General features: G+C 36.4%; 1 protein-coding gene and 1 long non-coding RNA gene across 12 annotated transcripts in view; one reads left to right on the top strand and one right to left on the bottom strand.

The window, feature by feature from the left end:
- Window positions 1-17,199, bottom strand: part of LOC119787187 (receptor-type tyrosine-protein phosphatase mu-like) — a 237,019-nt gene that overhangs the window by 36,925 nt on the left and 182,895 nt on the right. For 6 of the 11 annotated variants that reach the window (XM_038290848.1, XM_038290851.1, XM_038290854.1 and 3 more), the window contains 3 exons: window positions 12,824-12,911; window positions 11,157-11,233; window positions 972-1,008 (listed from right to left, as the gene is read on the bottom strand). In XM_038290848.1, the coding sequence (XP_038146776.1) occupies window positions 972-1,008; window positions 11,157-11,233; window positions 12,824-12,911 (202 nt within the window). Of the gene's footprint in view, window positions 1-971; window positions 1,009-11,156; window positions 11,234-12,823; window positions 12,912-16,932; window positions 16,942-17,199 lie in introns of all 11 variants that reach the window. The other 5 variants (XM_038290846.1, XM_038290847.1, XM_038290850.1 and 2 more) reach the window with 1 other exon arrangement.
- On the top strand, window positions 3,983-5,434 carry LOC119787188. Its single transcript, XR_005281301.1, has 3 exons — window positions 3,983-4,313; window positions 4,725-4,813; window positions 4,918-5,434. It is a non-coding gene; the product is annotated as an uncharacterized LOC119787188 (long non-coding RNA).

Raw genomic sequence — 17,199 nt, 5'->3', positions numbered from 1 at the left:
TGACTGCTGATCCCTAAGTGCATATTTAAAAATGAAGCAAAGCGAGTTCATAATGGATACAGAACACTTATAGAAGTCAATAATCCGACGGGAAAATTCTTCCAGAGCCGAGTGTGCTTGTTAAAGGGAAGGCCCGCAGCAGAGAGTCAGCACTTGACAGAGGGCTTTGTTTTGAGCGTTTGACTTGCCGGTCAATGCGAGGCGCAGTAGGTACTGTGCTCACAGACAGAACACACACACAAGTCCGATTGGCCTTATTGGTATGCCATGTCTTTCTGAAGTCAGAGCAAACAGACTTGTTTTAATTGAGACACTGAGGAAGAGAGGCAATGCGCTAATAAACAGGTAATTATGCAACTCCCAGACCCGCTAAAGCAGACTGTGAATCCATTATGTCCTTTTTGAAGAAAATATTTTTTTTTCTCTTCATTGATTTAAAAAAAAAATCCCTAAGCATGAAGCAGCACTGTTTAGTCAGAGAGAGGTTCTCCATGCAAAATTCATAACAATTAACCATCAATCAGATTTAACCTCTCAGGTCACTATTAGAGCTCCTTTCTCTGCAAATTTGCCGGCCAGATTAACACAGTGACAAAATGTGCCTGTACATGTCAGCTAATCCATTTATTTATTCACTCAGTGCTCTCCCAGACTGCCTGATTAATCGCTCCCACACCACGGATGGAAGCAAAGAGGAAAAGAGACGGAGGGTGGAGGAAGCGTGCTGCTCGGCTCACTCGCAGGCGTGTTTGCATATGTGTGAGCAGCACCGAGAGGCGGCAGATTTGCACGAACGCACACCTGACTAAGCATCAAAGAGCAGTTTGCAACAGCGTATGTAAACATCGATGGGGATGTTCAGGGAGATGTTTGAAAAACAGAAACACAAACCAGCAGACATCCCAAATTTCTCACCGCCCACACTTTCACATTCAAATACAGGGTTCATTTTTAGAAAGTTTTGCTCTCACCTTGAGTGGCGATGTAGTGATTCGGTCTGTGGTAGCCCTGTAAAAGAAGAGAAGGGAAATAAGTATAAGAGACTATGGGAGTCACTTAACCTTGCTCCTGCTTGTAAAAACACCAGCTGTTATTTGTTAAAAAGACATGTTGTCTTTGATATTCATTGACTGGGAATTTAGTGAAAGTTGACCCTCTTAGATTAATTAAAGCAACTTCACAGATGATGCATTCAAAAGCAGAACAAGGAATCCTGCTGTTTTCATTTTATTGCACTCAAAAATGTAAGCATATAAACTACCTACATTCTTCGTATGTGGCCCCTAACTAGCCAGGCCTCCTTTTAATCATCTATTGTGGTCCAAAGCCACGGTCCCCAGCTTTTGTTTTTCTTCTGAAACTTAGGCTGATTTTCTAAAAATTTTCACAAAGTACTTTAAAATTTTCAACAATAAAAAGCTACCAAAAAATAATTATGTATAACCAATTCTATATAATTCATCTAAAGGGGGACTATTTCTTAAAATGCACAAATGGCAAAGAAAAGTAGCTCTATGAGCATTTTGGGCTTTGTTTATGTCTTTTGATGTAACATTATGTTTTTTGTGATATACTGTAGAAACTTAAAAATACAAAAATCCTTGGAAAAGGATTTTGGAGGAATAGGATATTGTCTTTCTGAGATAACAACAATGAAATAATTCCCATTATTTAAAAAAGGAAAAAAAATATAAAATGTAGGCAATTTTGCACCCATGTAAAATAAATTGTCTAGTAAAACAGTGGAGAAAAAAAAACATTTATCATTAATTGGACATTGGATTTATTTGTGCCATCAGTTAGAAAACTTTTTTTTTTCTCCATTGTGATCAAGGATCTGGTCCATAAAAACGTCTTTAGGGACAAGGTTCTAATCGCTTCACATATTTTCAGCAGCTGTAGTTTTCAGGTTCTTTTTTTACTTTCTTTGGTTCTCAACCACTTATTGTTTTTTTTGCAAGTTATCGGCAGCACTGATTAGATTCTTTCTGCCTCAGTGGGGATCCATAATTTGTTTGTCTACTCTTAATTATTAGCATCATTAGCAGCTTAAACCTTTACACTGTCTTACACGAATAAAATCACTTGAAAATCGGACATATTGTTGTTTATAGATAAATTTTTTTTATCTTATATATAATTTTAAATTACTTTGGATGAACTTTGACAATAAGACAATTCTGGTTACAATGTATCCTCAGAGGCATCATGGAATTGCAACCTTTGGATAAATATTTTCTGTGCTCAGAGGGACAATCACAACAGATCCAGTGTTTCTGTTTGATTCCCATCTCAATTGGTGTGCAGCATTTTGGACTAGTTTAACGCTCCAGGAAGCTGGATTTGGATTTTACCTTTTTTTTCTCCAGTAATGTTAACATTTAGCATCAGATTGAGCAACTTTGTTCCTCACTGTAGCTTAATGAGAGAACCTTGATGTTCACAAACTGCAGAGTTTGGACCCTTCTCATATTTAACAAGTTTACTGCATCTGATTTTCAATCAGCACTGCCGTTGGCTCCAACCATATTCTGACATCACCTGAAAAACCTGGGCATAATGAGTTATGTTATTGTTTTATCAATTTTCAGCAAAGCTTAGTATTCAGTTGGTCTATTTTGCATTTAATCACCAAGCCCTCACACCCTGCATGTTTCCTGATCCACCAACACCGCCTCCCTAACACACATTTTTTAAATATCAGATACGAGCAAAAGTAATGATCTGAGAATCGTAAGTAGTCTTTGAAGTTTACAGTCTTCTTGGATCCCAACCGGGATAATTCCATTCTACAACTCTGCCGTTGCTCAAGGTCTGTTCTCATTGCTTTGTTTTTCTTTTTCCAACTTAATAATTAAACCTTCATTTTGTTTATCCAACAATCCTGCTGCATTTTGTTCCTGCAAATGTACTGAATTTGATGCTGTTTGACTTTTTTCATCAAAGGATGCTCAAGATGCTGTTTTACAGTAGAGTCATAAAGTTTCAGCATCCACTCACTGTTCTGATTTAAAACAAAGTTTCCATGAGCATCTGTAAGGGGCAGAGTGTATGTGTGTTTGTCTGTAGTGCTGCTGTGTAAAGTCGTTGCTAAACTGAGGTTTTTACTGCAAATTTCTACATTTAAAAAAGCTTTGACCTGGCTGAAGATACAAATTATTATGCAAAACGCTTGACCAAGTATTTTTATTGTAATTTTCACTTTAAAATCTGAGAGAAATTTGATTTCTTCATCTTTTGTTAATCTTTTCTTATGTGATGCTGTTTTTTTGTTTTGTTTTTTTAGCCATAAGAAATATAATTTCCCAGTTATCAGAGCCTGGTAATGGTCAGTAAGTCCATAGTTTAATAAATCACATAATGCTCTTCCATAGTCTGCACCAGTTTTGTTTTTTGGCACTGTGTTCTACAACAGGATTACTTTGTTTTCTTCTTCATTTTCTATCAGAATTAATAAAATTGAAAAAAAAAAAGAAAATCTCGACAATAAGAGTTCCACAGACAATCTAAAAAAATGTGTATATCTAAGGGTCCTGAAACAGGATTAATACTGAGGGTTAAACTTCTGGCTGTTTTAAAGATTGTTCAAATGATATTGGCAGATTGGAAAGCACAGTATGGCTCATTAAAAAAGGTAGAACCTACAAAGAAATAAGATGTGCTTCTTCATGCAACCATTCATTTCTTTCTTTCAGTGTCAGACAGCCATACAAAACTAAAACACTTCTATGCTGAAGATCAAAAAAAGGATTCTCTGCCGCACTCTACATGCAGCACACCCCTAGACGAAGCATCCAAAGTGTTGATAATCCCCAAGATATAACTAACAGCGTTGATCTTCACAATAAAGCCCCCAGTCTCAGGGATTACTTTAATCCCTTCAAGTTTTATTTGTCCAATTCATTGTCTTCTCCTTAGAGATATGTGGCAGGAAACAAAACATTAAGACTTAAAGGCTCTTCCTCGACCCAGCCTCCTCTGGATTGTGCTCCCCACCACCACCTCTCTCTCAACCACCCCTGCTGCTTTGCTTATCTCTCCCATATTCAATTTAACTTGGACCCTGATTAACGCTCCTCCAATGAAGGGAGAAAGACACAAAGGATATTTTCCTCATTCTGCATCTCATCCATAGGGCTTCTTCAGCTATTCAGCTCTCCTCCATTTTTAATGACTTCCTTATCTCTGGACTACGGAGGAGATTTGTTTGGGCTTTCATGTGTGTTCGCCTGAGTAAAGCGGAGGCCCAGAACACTGTCGGATTAGACAGAAGAAGACAGAGAGAGAAAGGAATGGCCGTGACATTCGCTCAGGTGAGAGGAGCTTTCTCTGGTCACGCCCGAAGCCTTCTTTGTAAGCTTATTAGCAAAACATGAGTACTTCTCAAGAATCGACTCACAAAAGCTAAAAATACAAAATGTCATTTTGGAAAACAGTGATAGAATGGGATTTCTTTCCAGGTATGATTAGATTATTGATGTGGATTTAAATGTGCGCTTGGTTTTCCAGAGTAATTTTGCGATCATTTGTAGAAGCAGAGTCTCCGGTGTTCAAAGCATGGCGTCTTTTTGCCTGTGGGCATGAACTCAAATGTTAAATTTGAATCTTAGTTCACAGCCCATTTTTACTAATGCTATCACCTGTACTATGCTCCTTACTGCCAGTAACATATTGAGAAAAACAGATACCATGTTTACTCTTTGAAAGCATGCTGTTTTTTTTAGGTTTGCTGAATATACAAAACATTTCATTGAACAGAGATGGAAAAATTATAATATTATGAGAAATGTGAATCGACAGCTCCATCCAACAGGTATGATACAGCAAAAAATGTCTTACAGACTAATTATAAGTTGCTTGTTAAGATTTTTGTTTCTCAGATTCAGTTAAACTTGTTTTTCTTTATTTCTCTTTCAGATTTCTTGCCTCTGATGGTTAAAGGTTGTCTACTTAATCCCATTTTCTCCAGCCCATATGAAACAGGACATTAAACCAAAAAATTTTTCCTGTTGATCCCAGTAATTTTCTGGCTGTAATAGCAATAAAAACAATTAGGTAGTATACAGTAAATGATACAACCTATGTTGGAGCTAAATCCCATTTCAAGCCTTCTCCTCATCCTAAGTCCTAAATCTGTGTTCATAATGAGTTTGAATATTTTGTGTTTCTATCTTCAACAATTTCAGGGTTACAATTGAAACAACGGAGTCAGGACATTGCTAGTAGCCTGAAATAAACATTTCTCATTCCAAATATTTGAAAGGTAAACAAAATAAAAAAAGTCTTTCATTTTATCTTAAATAAAAATACTTTGCTCTAAAACAATAATTACAGTGTGTCGTGTGATGTATACCACTGCATTTCTTTTATATCATTTTATTCAACCACTAAAGGAAAAAAAGATTATTTTTCTCTGCAGTGTCTTTTTTTTAACAAGCTTTAAATTTAAGCTGATATGGCAAGGTGCTTTTAAACTGGTTTAAAAGTGTATGCAATTTTTAAATAAGTTTTAGAGTAATGCCAGAGTTTTCTCCTGCTGTGTATTGAATAGAATAATGTCATGTTGCTGTGTTCTGCCATTTGGGCTACAGTTGCAGTGCTAACAAAGATGAGTTCAGCTTTAAAGAAATAGTTTCAGTAAAAAAAAAAAAAAAACCCATTGTCCATCATGGTGTGGAATCTAAAGAAACTCCAATTACAGCTCCTCTCAGAAAAAGGATTGGAAGATGGCTATCTTAGCAGGTAGCCGGACAAATTAAGAAGTAAATTCAGTTGCTTTACTTCTGTAACTCGATAAAAGAGCATTTGGAAACAATTACTGAAGCTGAAAACCAGAAAACAAGGTGTTTTTATAAAGTTAAAATTAAATTCTAACATCCAAATAATTAAAACAAACAAACAAAAAATGAAATAAATTTAGCTGATACCATCCAATGAAGAAGGCCAGAGTGAGAGATTTTCCATGGGGAAAGAACACAGTATTGCAGTTTTGTTTCGATTAGATCAGTATAGTGGAGGCTTCACCATTCTTTGTCAAAATTAGGCAGGCAGTTTTAGCTCATTGAAGATGCTGCGACCAGAGTCCTGATTAACATTAACAAAACAATCATATTTCAACAGCTAAACAATCACTGTACCAGCTGCCAGATTTGGAAATCTCTGATTTTAAAACCTTTTTAGTTTTGAGGAAGCTGAAAGGTGTCAGAGTTCTAGTTCTGTTTTTCTTTTGAGTATTCAGTTTTGCTTTGCTGCTTGTTTTCTAGTTTTATTGGTTTAATTCTCATTTTGTTGTGTTCTGTGGTTATTTCTCACTTACTGTCTCGTTCTTGGTTCTGTTAGGTTTTCTTTTGAGTATTCAGTTTTGCTTTGCTCCTTGTTTTCTAGTCTTAGTGGTTTGGTTCTTATTTTGTTGTGCTTTCTGGTAATTTTCAGTCTTCAGGTTTTTTGTTTGTTGCCCTCTGCTACCCTCTTGTGTTCTCCTTTTTCCCTGGCTCCTTTCCTGATTCTGCTCTGTTCACACCTGCTCCCAATCTGCTCATTACACTGCAAAAACGATCTAGAAATAAGTAAAAAATTTCTTAAATTAAGTGTATTCACCCTTAATTTGAGCAGGTAAATGAGATAGTTTGCCAATGGAATGAGTAATTTTACTCTTGAAATAAGATAATTAGATAAAATGCACTTGAAATAAGACAATGCAATTGTGTTTTCTTATTTTAAGTGTAAATTCTCTTGTTCCATTGGCAAAATGTCTCTTTTACCTCCTCAATTCAAGAACAAATGCACTTATTTTAATAAAAAATGACTTAGCTAGATTAAAATTTTTTGCAGTGTAGTCCTCTCTTTGTTTCAGTCTCCCTTAAATACACTCTCTGTTCAGTTCCTCAGTGCTGGTTCCTCATCTAACTTCCTCCAACTCCATCTCTCTGAGCCTTCCTCCTCGTGATAGTATCCCCCCTGATGTCTCCATGGTTTCTGGTTTGTTTTGACTCTGTTTTCATGTTTGGATTTTTGGATTTCCTGCCTCTGTGTTCAATTAACCTTTCATTAAACCCACAAGAAAATCACCTCTGCCTCCCTGCCTCTGATATTTGGGTCAACAAACCATAACAAAATCCAAAAAGGTCTGTGGATTAAATACATTTCATAGTTATTTGTCACCAATAAACCCTCAGATTGGATGACTTATTTTTCACAGTATGTAACCAGGACCATAACTAGAGGAGTCTAGCCAAATTTACCTTCATGTCTAATTATACCTTAGCTATGTACTAATATCACATATAATATATGCTTTGTGTTAAAGGGGTCAAAACGCACAAAAAAACATTACAGAAGTAGACCAGATAACTTTACGCCAAATAAAGGATTAATCCAGGTTTACAACCAGGAGTTTAATAATATCACATTGAACAAAACAAAAAATAAAGCTAAATTATTTTTATTTTGTTGCTCAAATTTGGAAAAGACCATTAGTTTTAGAAAAACATGCATTTACTGATGAGCTTGCGTCTGTGTTCTTGCTTAATAGTTTGAGTAAATATGATGTTCTCAAATTTATCCCTACACCACATCCCATCAACAGTAACTACAGTCTGTTCACAAGCTTCACTTCTGTGTGCAAAACATAACTCTACAGGCAACAGACCATTACACTGTTTTATTGCCTCTTAAATGATTGTGAAAATAATGCATCATCTGCTCTGAAGAGAAAAACACCCACTCAGCTTACTTGTACATGACTCCAAATAATCTGAAGTATACCAGAATATAATAACAAACAGAGTGGGGAATGTTCTACATGAGTTTATTGGCAGAAGGAGATTTTAGATGGGTTAAAAAGCTTTCTGAAGAACAAAAACATCATTATCCATCTGCCTATATTCCTACTAAGTACTTTCCCAATGAAGCTTGCATAGCGGTAGAAATCCTTTTCAATCAGGACCCTCTTTAAAATGTGTACATTCCTATTTTGTAATGGGGCTCTCCACTGCGTAAGTCTTCTCTGCAGCATAATGGGCCATAAAGCGAATAGCGGGAAAAGTAAATAATTTAGGCCTCCTGCATTTTGCTGTGGCGCACCTTGCATTATGAATTTATGTTTGAGGGAGGAACAAGAGATTACAAATTACCACATTATTGAGTGAGACGATAGGAAACGGACCGAGAGCTCTCTCCTGAGCACTTAGAGACTCGGCCCATTACACATGAAGCAGGAAGCGTCTGCTTAAGGAAGCCAGTGAGCTGCTGCGATTGGTCATTCCCTACAACCACCACTGCTATTAACAGCAAATCAGGTCAGATTTGGGGAGCGCATATTATAGGGGCTAAGTAAGTTAGAGCAGTTTTTAGCAGGAGTTGTGGCTCACATCACTTTTTAATGACTTTTACTTACTGGGAAGACATTCTGAGTCACTTCAGCCCTACTACATTGCATTCTATTGTAAAACTTGTTACTGGTCTAAAATTTGATTTACTCAAGTGCTTGAATTGCCCAATTGTCCAACAACAGAATAACATAAGGCAGAAATCGATGAAGTTGATATTTCCTTACTGTCATGCATACATGTTTTAGATCAAACTATTTCTATGAGACAAAGATTTTCCTAAACTCAAAACTGCAGTTTTCAACGATGATTGTCATTTAGGGAAAAGAAAAATTCGACACTCCAAATCATATTTTAAAACACTGCGTAGGATCCATACTAAAAGTGTACATATGAAAAACATAAAAAAATGGAGAACATCAAAATAAAATAACATTTTTAAAACCATGTATACGCACCAAACCAAGCAATTTTCCTTTATAAATCATAGCTGTAGCTCAGAGTTTATGTCCAAGGCTCCACCTCATGTTTAGCCTTTTAAAGTTCCATATTTAATCATAAATGATATACGCAAAGCACAGCATGAATGTCATTGTGCATTTAAACGACCTAGATGATCAATGTTATTTAATGGTTACCAATGGCAACAGGAGGGAAGACAGTTAAAAAAAGAAAATGCAATTTAATCGAATCAAAAGATGCTTTGGTTGGTGAGATGGAGAGTGGGATGAATATGTCTGGAACCACAGGTGTAGTGGGACATGTAAAAATAAGTATTATGAATGGAAACAGATTCTGATGTATGGACTGATCATATTACCAATGGCCTCAAAGACAGCGTACAATTTTTCCATAGCACTCGATGTGTTATCTTAGATTTAGTGATAAATTCAGAGTTATTTGGTTCCTATTAGTGGCTTCAGGCAGAGAGTTAATTATCTGTTGATTATTTTTAACACCTAGGCGGGTGAGAGCTGGTAAGAGCTAGTAGTCAGGAACCTTGTAATGAATTATATTCTAAAAGAACAAAAAGGCCCGCCAAACTAGGTCTAACATAACAAAAAAAATGGTCAGTCACATTTGCTTGTTATATTTAAATATTTCTTAATTTCTTTACCGATACGTGGACTATGTTGGATCCAACTGAACATGTACATGGAGAGTGACTAACAGAAAACCAAGAATAAAAAGATAATCCATAAAAACTCTTAAAAGAAACAATAAAGCCAACTGAAAACAAACAATGCCATAAAGTCTCGCTAGTAGTAACAGTCTAAGGAAATTAGTAGGTTTTAGGTTACAGTTTTAGGTAGGTAGGTAGGTTAAGTAGTAAGGGAGCCTTTCTTATTGGTGGGGCAGACACTTCAAAACAAAAGTAAGAATTGAAAAGAAGAATATATAATTTGTGTAAGTTTCTAATACTTCATCTTACCACAGAGTTATGGCTATCCAAAAGAAATTGTGTTTCTTTAGAACTCTGCCCACATTTACCCTTTGTTATTTCTCACAATTGAGATGTGTAAAATTATTTTTTTTTTTTTAACACCTCCACTAAGTGGAGTCTAAAAGGCTCATAAGCCAGGCATCATATTGGGGTCCAGGAAATGTTGGTAATCCCTGAAAACGCATTTCCATTTTTAACATCCTCCAGTAGAGTAAACATCAATCATGCACCATTACATACGGATGGCATAAGAGTATTAAAGTGTTTACAGCAATTAGGTTGGGTACCTTATACTTTGTCACATTTATGAGGTGGTCTGTGGTACAACTCACCCTGGTAAAGGTTGGGTTTAGGATTGTGTTAAGAAAGTGTTGCGCTTACTTTAGTTTATAATTTAAGCCCATTTATAAACGTTTTTTCATTAATATGACAGATCTTCATATATAATTAACTAGTATATTAATTAACTGGTATTAACTAGTATATAGCGCCTTGATTTTTAGACACGATAAAGTTGATCTATGGTTAACATTTCCCATTAAGTGAAATTAAATGTCACAAAGGAATTATGCTGGAATTGAGCCTCAGTTGCCAACTTCAGTTACCATCTGTGTCGCCATTCCCCTACTTTTTAAATTGATTACTTATTTGGATAAACGCATAATTTTTCTTCTTAGATCTTTCTGTCTGCTTTCTATTAACATACAGTTTCTGTATATATATATATAACATACAGTTTCTGTATATATATATATATATTTTAAAAAATTCTAACTCACCCATTTGCATAAATGCAGGCCAAAGCACAAAAAATATAAATTAAACACCCAAAACTGCCAAGGGACCCATGATTTTTTTCTTTTTTCACTATTTTGCTATTTGAGTTACTAGCAGTGAAAGTATTTGACATCTTATCAAGCTAAATAAATGATTTAATAGTAATAATCCTAATCAGTTATGTCCATTTGATATTCAGTGCAGTTGTGCTTGGTTCATTTGTATTCTTGGTAAACATGTAGAATAATTATGCAGAAGGCCGTTTTGGGCTCTACGTGTCAGTTTACAGTTCAAAGCTAAGTGAAAACTAAAAACCTCGGTTTCCCCTGTGGGCTGGTTTGCCTTTTCTCTCTACCAGCACTGCCAGCCTCTAATCCTCATTCCTCTTAATGTATCCTACAAACAGAGCAATACAGCAGGTCCTCTAAAATTGAAAACAAAGGCAACATGTCTGAGTATGTTTATGTGGTTGGCATATGATGGGCAAGCAGTTGGTGTTGCCCTGTTCCTCAGGCCTTCCTGAGATGGCAGCACCAGCGCCCTCTCTCTCCCCAAGAGGAAACGCAGTGACCTTTGAGTCGGTGGTGCTGGCTGGTGTGTGTACTTACATCAACGTAATTTGCATTAATGTAATCGGAGCTCTGCTCCCCCTCCGGGGCCTGCAGCCTGACACGAGAGTGATCATCTGGAAGAGAGGCAGAGAGGAAGAACCCAGAGTTGAATTAATCATATTAACGAAGCCAGCGAGATAGGAAACAAGGGGGTAGAAGGACAGATGGAAATAAAGAATGCAGTGAAAAATTAAAAGGTGGGTTGGAGGTATTGAACCAGGGGACAGAGGTGGAAGGCAGCTAATGGAGGAGTGGTGGGTTGCTGTTCACATTAACGCAAACAAAATTATTTTGCTTGGTTTACATCTTTAAGAATCCAGATCAATTATTCCATTCTTAATTTAAATTTCTACTCGCAAAAAGATTTAAATCCCACATATAATCACTCTAAAAGACTTTCAGGGCACTGTTGCTCTGTTTATTTTCATTTGGTTCCTTGAGAATTCCCATAGAATATGATAATCCCTGAACACAGATCCAATAAACACTGTGGAGGAATGTTGATGACTTTAACACCTATTGGATGAGTTGTGCAAACAGGTCTTAAAAAGCCAAAAGGCTCCAAACTAGAACAGGTTTAAAACTGATCACTGGGTGTCACGTTTGGAGTATCGGCTGCTGACCGGACTTAGCTGGTTTCCTTTGACATGCATCTGGTGTTACTGATGTGCTTTTGGCAGTTTTTTTTAAACCATATGATAACCTTTAGGAGGGATAAAAGTTTTTCAAAGTGAATATTTAATTTTTCCTTTTTTAACGGCTCTTAGTTTTTACTCGTCTTGAAAAGTTTATTTTGATAAAATTGTAGTCTTTTACGACAGCAGATCTACGTGAATCACTTCAATTTTTTTTTTTACCAAATCATACTAAAGCATGAAGTCAATGACTGAAATAAAGCAATAAAAAGACGCTTAGAGACTCTAGTTTGCTGTTTTATCTAAAAGTATAGCTACACTTCAAACTGGTGTGACGGCTTAGACACTTTTTACGAAACCTAAAGCCAAAAGTCCTTGAATAAATTCCATTTAATCAATTTCTTTCTATATCCTTAATGACATTTTAAAACCCTATCACTAAGGATTATTCATGTAAGAAAATGAATATCATAAATACTGAAAAACAGGTTTATGCTGATCCAATTAGAGATGAATTGAGGAGACCAATCGAACTGAAGGTAAAAAATAATAAGCAAAAGAAAAAGTCTGGTTAGCTTCTTTTCAGGCAATTTGACCATCACGACTCTGATGAAAAATAATCTACGGAAATTTATTAATTTACGTTATTTAAAATTTTAAAATGGCCCCAATCACTAAAAGTACATTTTCTTCCAAACAATATTAACAGTCTGGATTCACAAATTTCCACCCCAGAAAACATATACGAGAAATAATATAGGAGCAGTTCTAAATTTTTCTCTTATAAAAAGCCATAACTACTTATTGTGTGAGATTCTATCCTGCTCTGCCTATTCGTCATAAATGAGAAGACGCAACTGCATGAATATGAAAGCAGAATGAAAAGGTCAAAGCTGCTCTCTTTGGCAGGTAATAAAAACTCTGTTTGAGCAGCTTAGACCCATCCAGTCACTAGCCTGGCCAATAAATTAGACAAATGAATATGAGGGAGAAAAATCGACAAGCAGTAGAGAGGTGCTCTGTACACACATGCAATAATATTTCCATATCGGTTCTTCATGCGGTTTTCATCCTTCTTGGCGGAATCCCATGGTGCTGACTGCCCTTCAAAAAAGCTCTGGAAAAAAAGACAAAACAGAGGGGATGAAATGTGGCGTCATATGTAACAACTCTACATGATAAGCAGACAACAAAATACAGCGCTCATCTTTGACTTCAACCCAAAAAATATGGAAAAAGAGACATTCACATTAGTATCAGACATGACACACAGTAAGGGTTAAGGGTCCCAGGGAGAACTGTCAAAAAGCAAGCCCCGTTAGAGGCAGGGGGTGTCACCGTCAAACATCTCCCAGGCGGGGCGACCACAGAGGCTGCCTGTCTGGCTCCTCTGAAGGACTCAATCAGCTCGTGGCAGGGAAAAATAAAGCTGCTCATCGTCTCAAGATCAAAAAACCGCTCTGCTCAGATTACCCTCATGAAATATTTATCGTCTATTGCTGGGGAGAATTCCACTCTGATGACACACCAGACACAATTAAGCCAAATTATGAAAAAACATCCCCCAATGCCAGGCTACTGCTGCTCAGGAGGAGAGGTAGAGGGATAGGTTGGCTCAAAGCAGACGGAGCCGAACCAAAACATGTGACTCCTCTGTCCTTTTAGATAGTAGGCTAATGCGCATTTAAAAAGCCATCTAATTCATTATGGTGCATCTGGAAAATAAAGATTCAAAAACGAATACTTGGAGGTTAAAGAGGCTATTTTAGAGTTCCTTTTAGTGAGGAAGAGGAAAGCAATCCTCTCAATCATCCGTCTTCCACGACATGATGGTTCCATTCATCTAAGTGCTATGACAGGCCGCAGGCTGTTTGTCTAGTATAAAAAGGCCCCTCAGACGCCACACAAGGACATATTTCTGCACGGAGTCCTAAAGATTACTGATTTCACTGAGAAACAGCTTTAATATGCTAAAAATATGCCCCATCCTTCAGGTGTGGATGGACGCATGCCTCAGAGATGGATTAGACCTGTGCTCTCAGATCCGGATCAGATTCAGTGTCATTCTGAGGGATGCAAGCCTTATGTTGAAAATTTTAAAGACAAATCACATTAAAGGTGAAAAGCTGAAAAATTGAACTGCAGTACCTTGCTAAAGTATTTACAGAATTTCAGCATTCTTTCCCACTATAGGCAATTAAAATGTACTTTTTTGATGCTAATTAGAATTTCATTTTTATTTATTTCTAAGTAAAAAGAAAACGAAACACTGCTTCTAAATTGTTTTGCAGATACACATTTGAATATCAGCCAATGTTCACAGTATGCAATTTATTCCTAAATAGACTAAGGTTTGAATCTAGCCAACTACTTTATTGAGGCATGAAGATAGTTTGTATGTAAAGAAACATCTATCTCTCGCTGAATTTTTAGTATGGCTCTCCTGCTGGAAGGTTAACCCTGCACTGCAGTCTCAAGTCTTCTACAGCCTCTAACAGTTGCTCTTCTTCTAGACTGCTCTGCATTAAACTTCTTCAGCTAAATACATCATCATGTCATTAAATGGAAAAACATTCCCACAGCATGATGCTGCCACTACCAGCATGTCTTACAGTGAGGATGGTGTGTTCTGGGTAATGTGCGTTGGTAGGTTTCCACAACGCATTTCATTTTGCATGTCGCTTAACAAAGTTTATTTTGTTTTTATTAGCAGAGCCTCTGTATTCTCTAAACTGCAATCAGGAACGCTTATTTCTCTAAAGCTGCAATGATTAATTTCCAGAGACATCTGATTGGTCAGACTGCAGCGACATGAATGGCTCCCCCCACAGCATGCGTCTCTTAAAGCAATGCAGAGGCCTTAATGGCACAAAGTAGCTTCTGCAACGTTCGCATCACCTTTCATGTCAAGTGAGGATGAGTTTTTTTACATAGATGATTTTCTAAATAGTATTTTAATAGTCTGTGTAGGATATAGATTTTATATAAACCTAACTTGCTGCAGTCACAATTGAGCATAATGGCGTTCTCTACAGTCACCAGTTTGTCCTCTCTGCGCTGCCGTAGCACAAAAGATGTCTGTGTTCATAAAACACCAGCTCCAATATTACTATAAATAGCAAGTTCTGTCATGCTAATATATAACATATTTATCATATTTCTGTCTGTAAATCCCTGTAATTATTAAACTCTTTAATGCATATATTCCACATCTTGTTATTTCAGTTTAGTGTCTGTGTCTTGGTAGGTTGGAAGTTTTGCCACACTAATTCATTTGCAAATAACATCTGGATTTATACTGAGATTGAACTGTTTAACTAACTTGGTAAGTTCTAAATATTGCACCACATTTTATTTAGGGGTAACAAAGTTTATGAGACTGGATACAAAACCATGCCATACTTGCTTATATTATTTATCTTCTGGAAAACCATGTGTTTACTTTCACTCCCCCCATCACTTAATTGGTTATGAACACTTTTGTGAGGCAGTTGAAGTGATGTTGATTGTAATGTCTGCATCCTTATTAAATACTCAAAGGAATATAAGTTTTAACATGGGACTAGATGTGATTCTGAAATTCATCCCAGCTTAGGAAAACATTCTGCACGAGCTGTAGTCTTCTTCACTGAACCTACAGGAATCTTTCTCTAAATTATTCTCACTGGCAGGGATCCAACTTAGCATGTTTTTAATTACAGGCTAACTCTTGATCTGCTGTCCCAGAACAGTTTGCCTCCTTTGCCGTTACTTTTTCTGTAATCACTTAACTGTAAGAAAAAGGCAAACTACAGTCCCTAAAGTCACTGCAAAGCAGCAGCAGAGTGCTTGACACACAGTACGGCATCCTAAGAGGAAAACGAAAGAAAAATTGATAACAATGGAATAAAACAGGCTAGTTTGATGACTTATCTTTGCAATACTAAATTATTTATTTATTTAGAAAGGAAAACAAATTCAGGCAGCCTTTATTTGGATTTTATGGTTTAAACCCTGACATCATAGGGTGCCTGTTTTTTTTTTTTTTTTGCATGTTCACTATTTCTTAGTTTACTGGCAGTATATTAGCTTTTAACATTCTTAGGGAAGTTTTACTTTGATACCAAAAAATGGAATTCATATTTTCATAATCTGTTCAGAGTCCATCAACTAGGCTATTTGACGATATATCATATCCACCAGCAGGAGGTCATATTGAGCTTCTATGTTTTCATCAGGGGTCAATAAAGGTACAGATGTAATTGGCCAAAACCATAATTGTAGTTGTGAAATAGGACATGATACAAAAGAAGGCCTCATTTATTTAAACTACATTTCAGATTTTACATGTTTCATGAATGTTTATCTTCATATATTATCAAATAGTTGACTGGCTAAAGAAATGTAGTTATGGGAAAGAGCACATGTTCAAGATATGCTTTTTCTGTATGTACCGCAACACAAAGAAGATGGCTATAAAATAGAGGCAGAAATTGGTGAAGGAACAACACCGACTGGGACCCAGTGTGGGGACTCTCCATCATGTAAGAGATGCGCAAATATTTGCTTTAATGAAACAAGCAGAGGAGTGCAAGACAATGACAGCAGGGTTATGTTGATGAGTTAGAAGCTTGTTTTCCACTCTCAAACTATGCAGCAACGTGCAGGATTAACATGCATTCACATACTTTGCTACAGCTTACTTCCAACCTGCCTTTGGAAAGCTTTCACAAAGTATTAAATACAGTTTTTCAAAGCGTTTGACAGTGTCCCCTCTATTTCTTAATTTAATCGGGAAAAGAAATAAAACATTCTCAGGTTTCTGATTGTCTACTTTTAATTTGCTTCTTACTTATTGTTTTTTTTTTTTTTTATTAAACTAACCAATTTCCCAGTGAATGTAACAGCTTCTGGACACTGTTAAAGACTTTGTAACTTCACATTACATCTGTTGGTAAATGCCCTTTTCAAATTAAATCAGCAATGTTTATTTATCTATTTATATCTATTTTATTCTCACAGGACTTTAAAAGAAGCCCACAATCAGAACTGATCTGTTAGATTTTTTTCTTTATGACTTTCTCAAAACAAATGCTATAAGTTTAAATGAAAAAAAAAAAAAATACAAAACTCAAAAGTAACCAAAAGTATTGGCTTACCTCGTTTATCTGATCCAAAGTTAACGTACAGAATAAAAAGAAGCATGGGTCAGAGAGAGATATAGTACAGTGTAAGTCAACAGGTTTAGAGGTGCATTTTAGGCTCCAATCTCATCACCAGAAATAAACGATTAAAAAGGGCATTAACCTTACGACAGACCCAGATAGTGGAGACAGTATGACACACCAGTCAAAATGGACTCCTCGAGCAGAATGAAAATGAGCTTCAAATTAGAGGCCCTTCTTTGGTGTTCTGTTAATATTTGT

This window comes from Cyprinodon tularosa, unplaced genomic scaffold (genome assembly GCF_016077235.1).
Source record: "Cyprinodon tularosa strain WSP-4 unplaced genomic scaffold, ASM1607723v1 ctg29, whole genome shotgun sequence".
Classification (NCBI taxonomy): Eukaryota; Metazoa; Chordata; class Actinopteri; order Cyprinodontiformes; family Cyprinodontidae; genus Cyprinodon; species Cyprinodon tularosa.
Note: the sequence above shows the minus strand (reverse complement) of the source record. Positions and strands in the feature narration are given on the sequence as shown.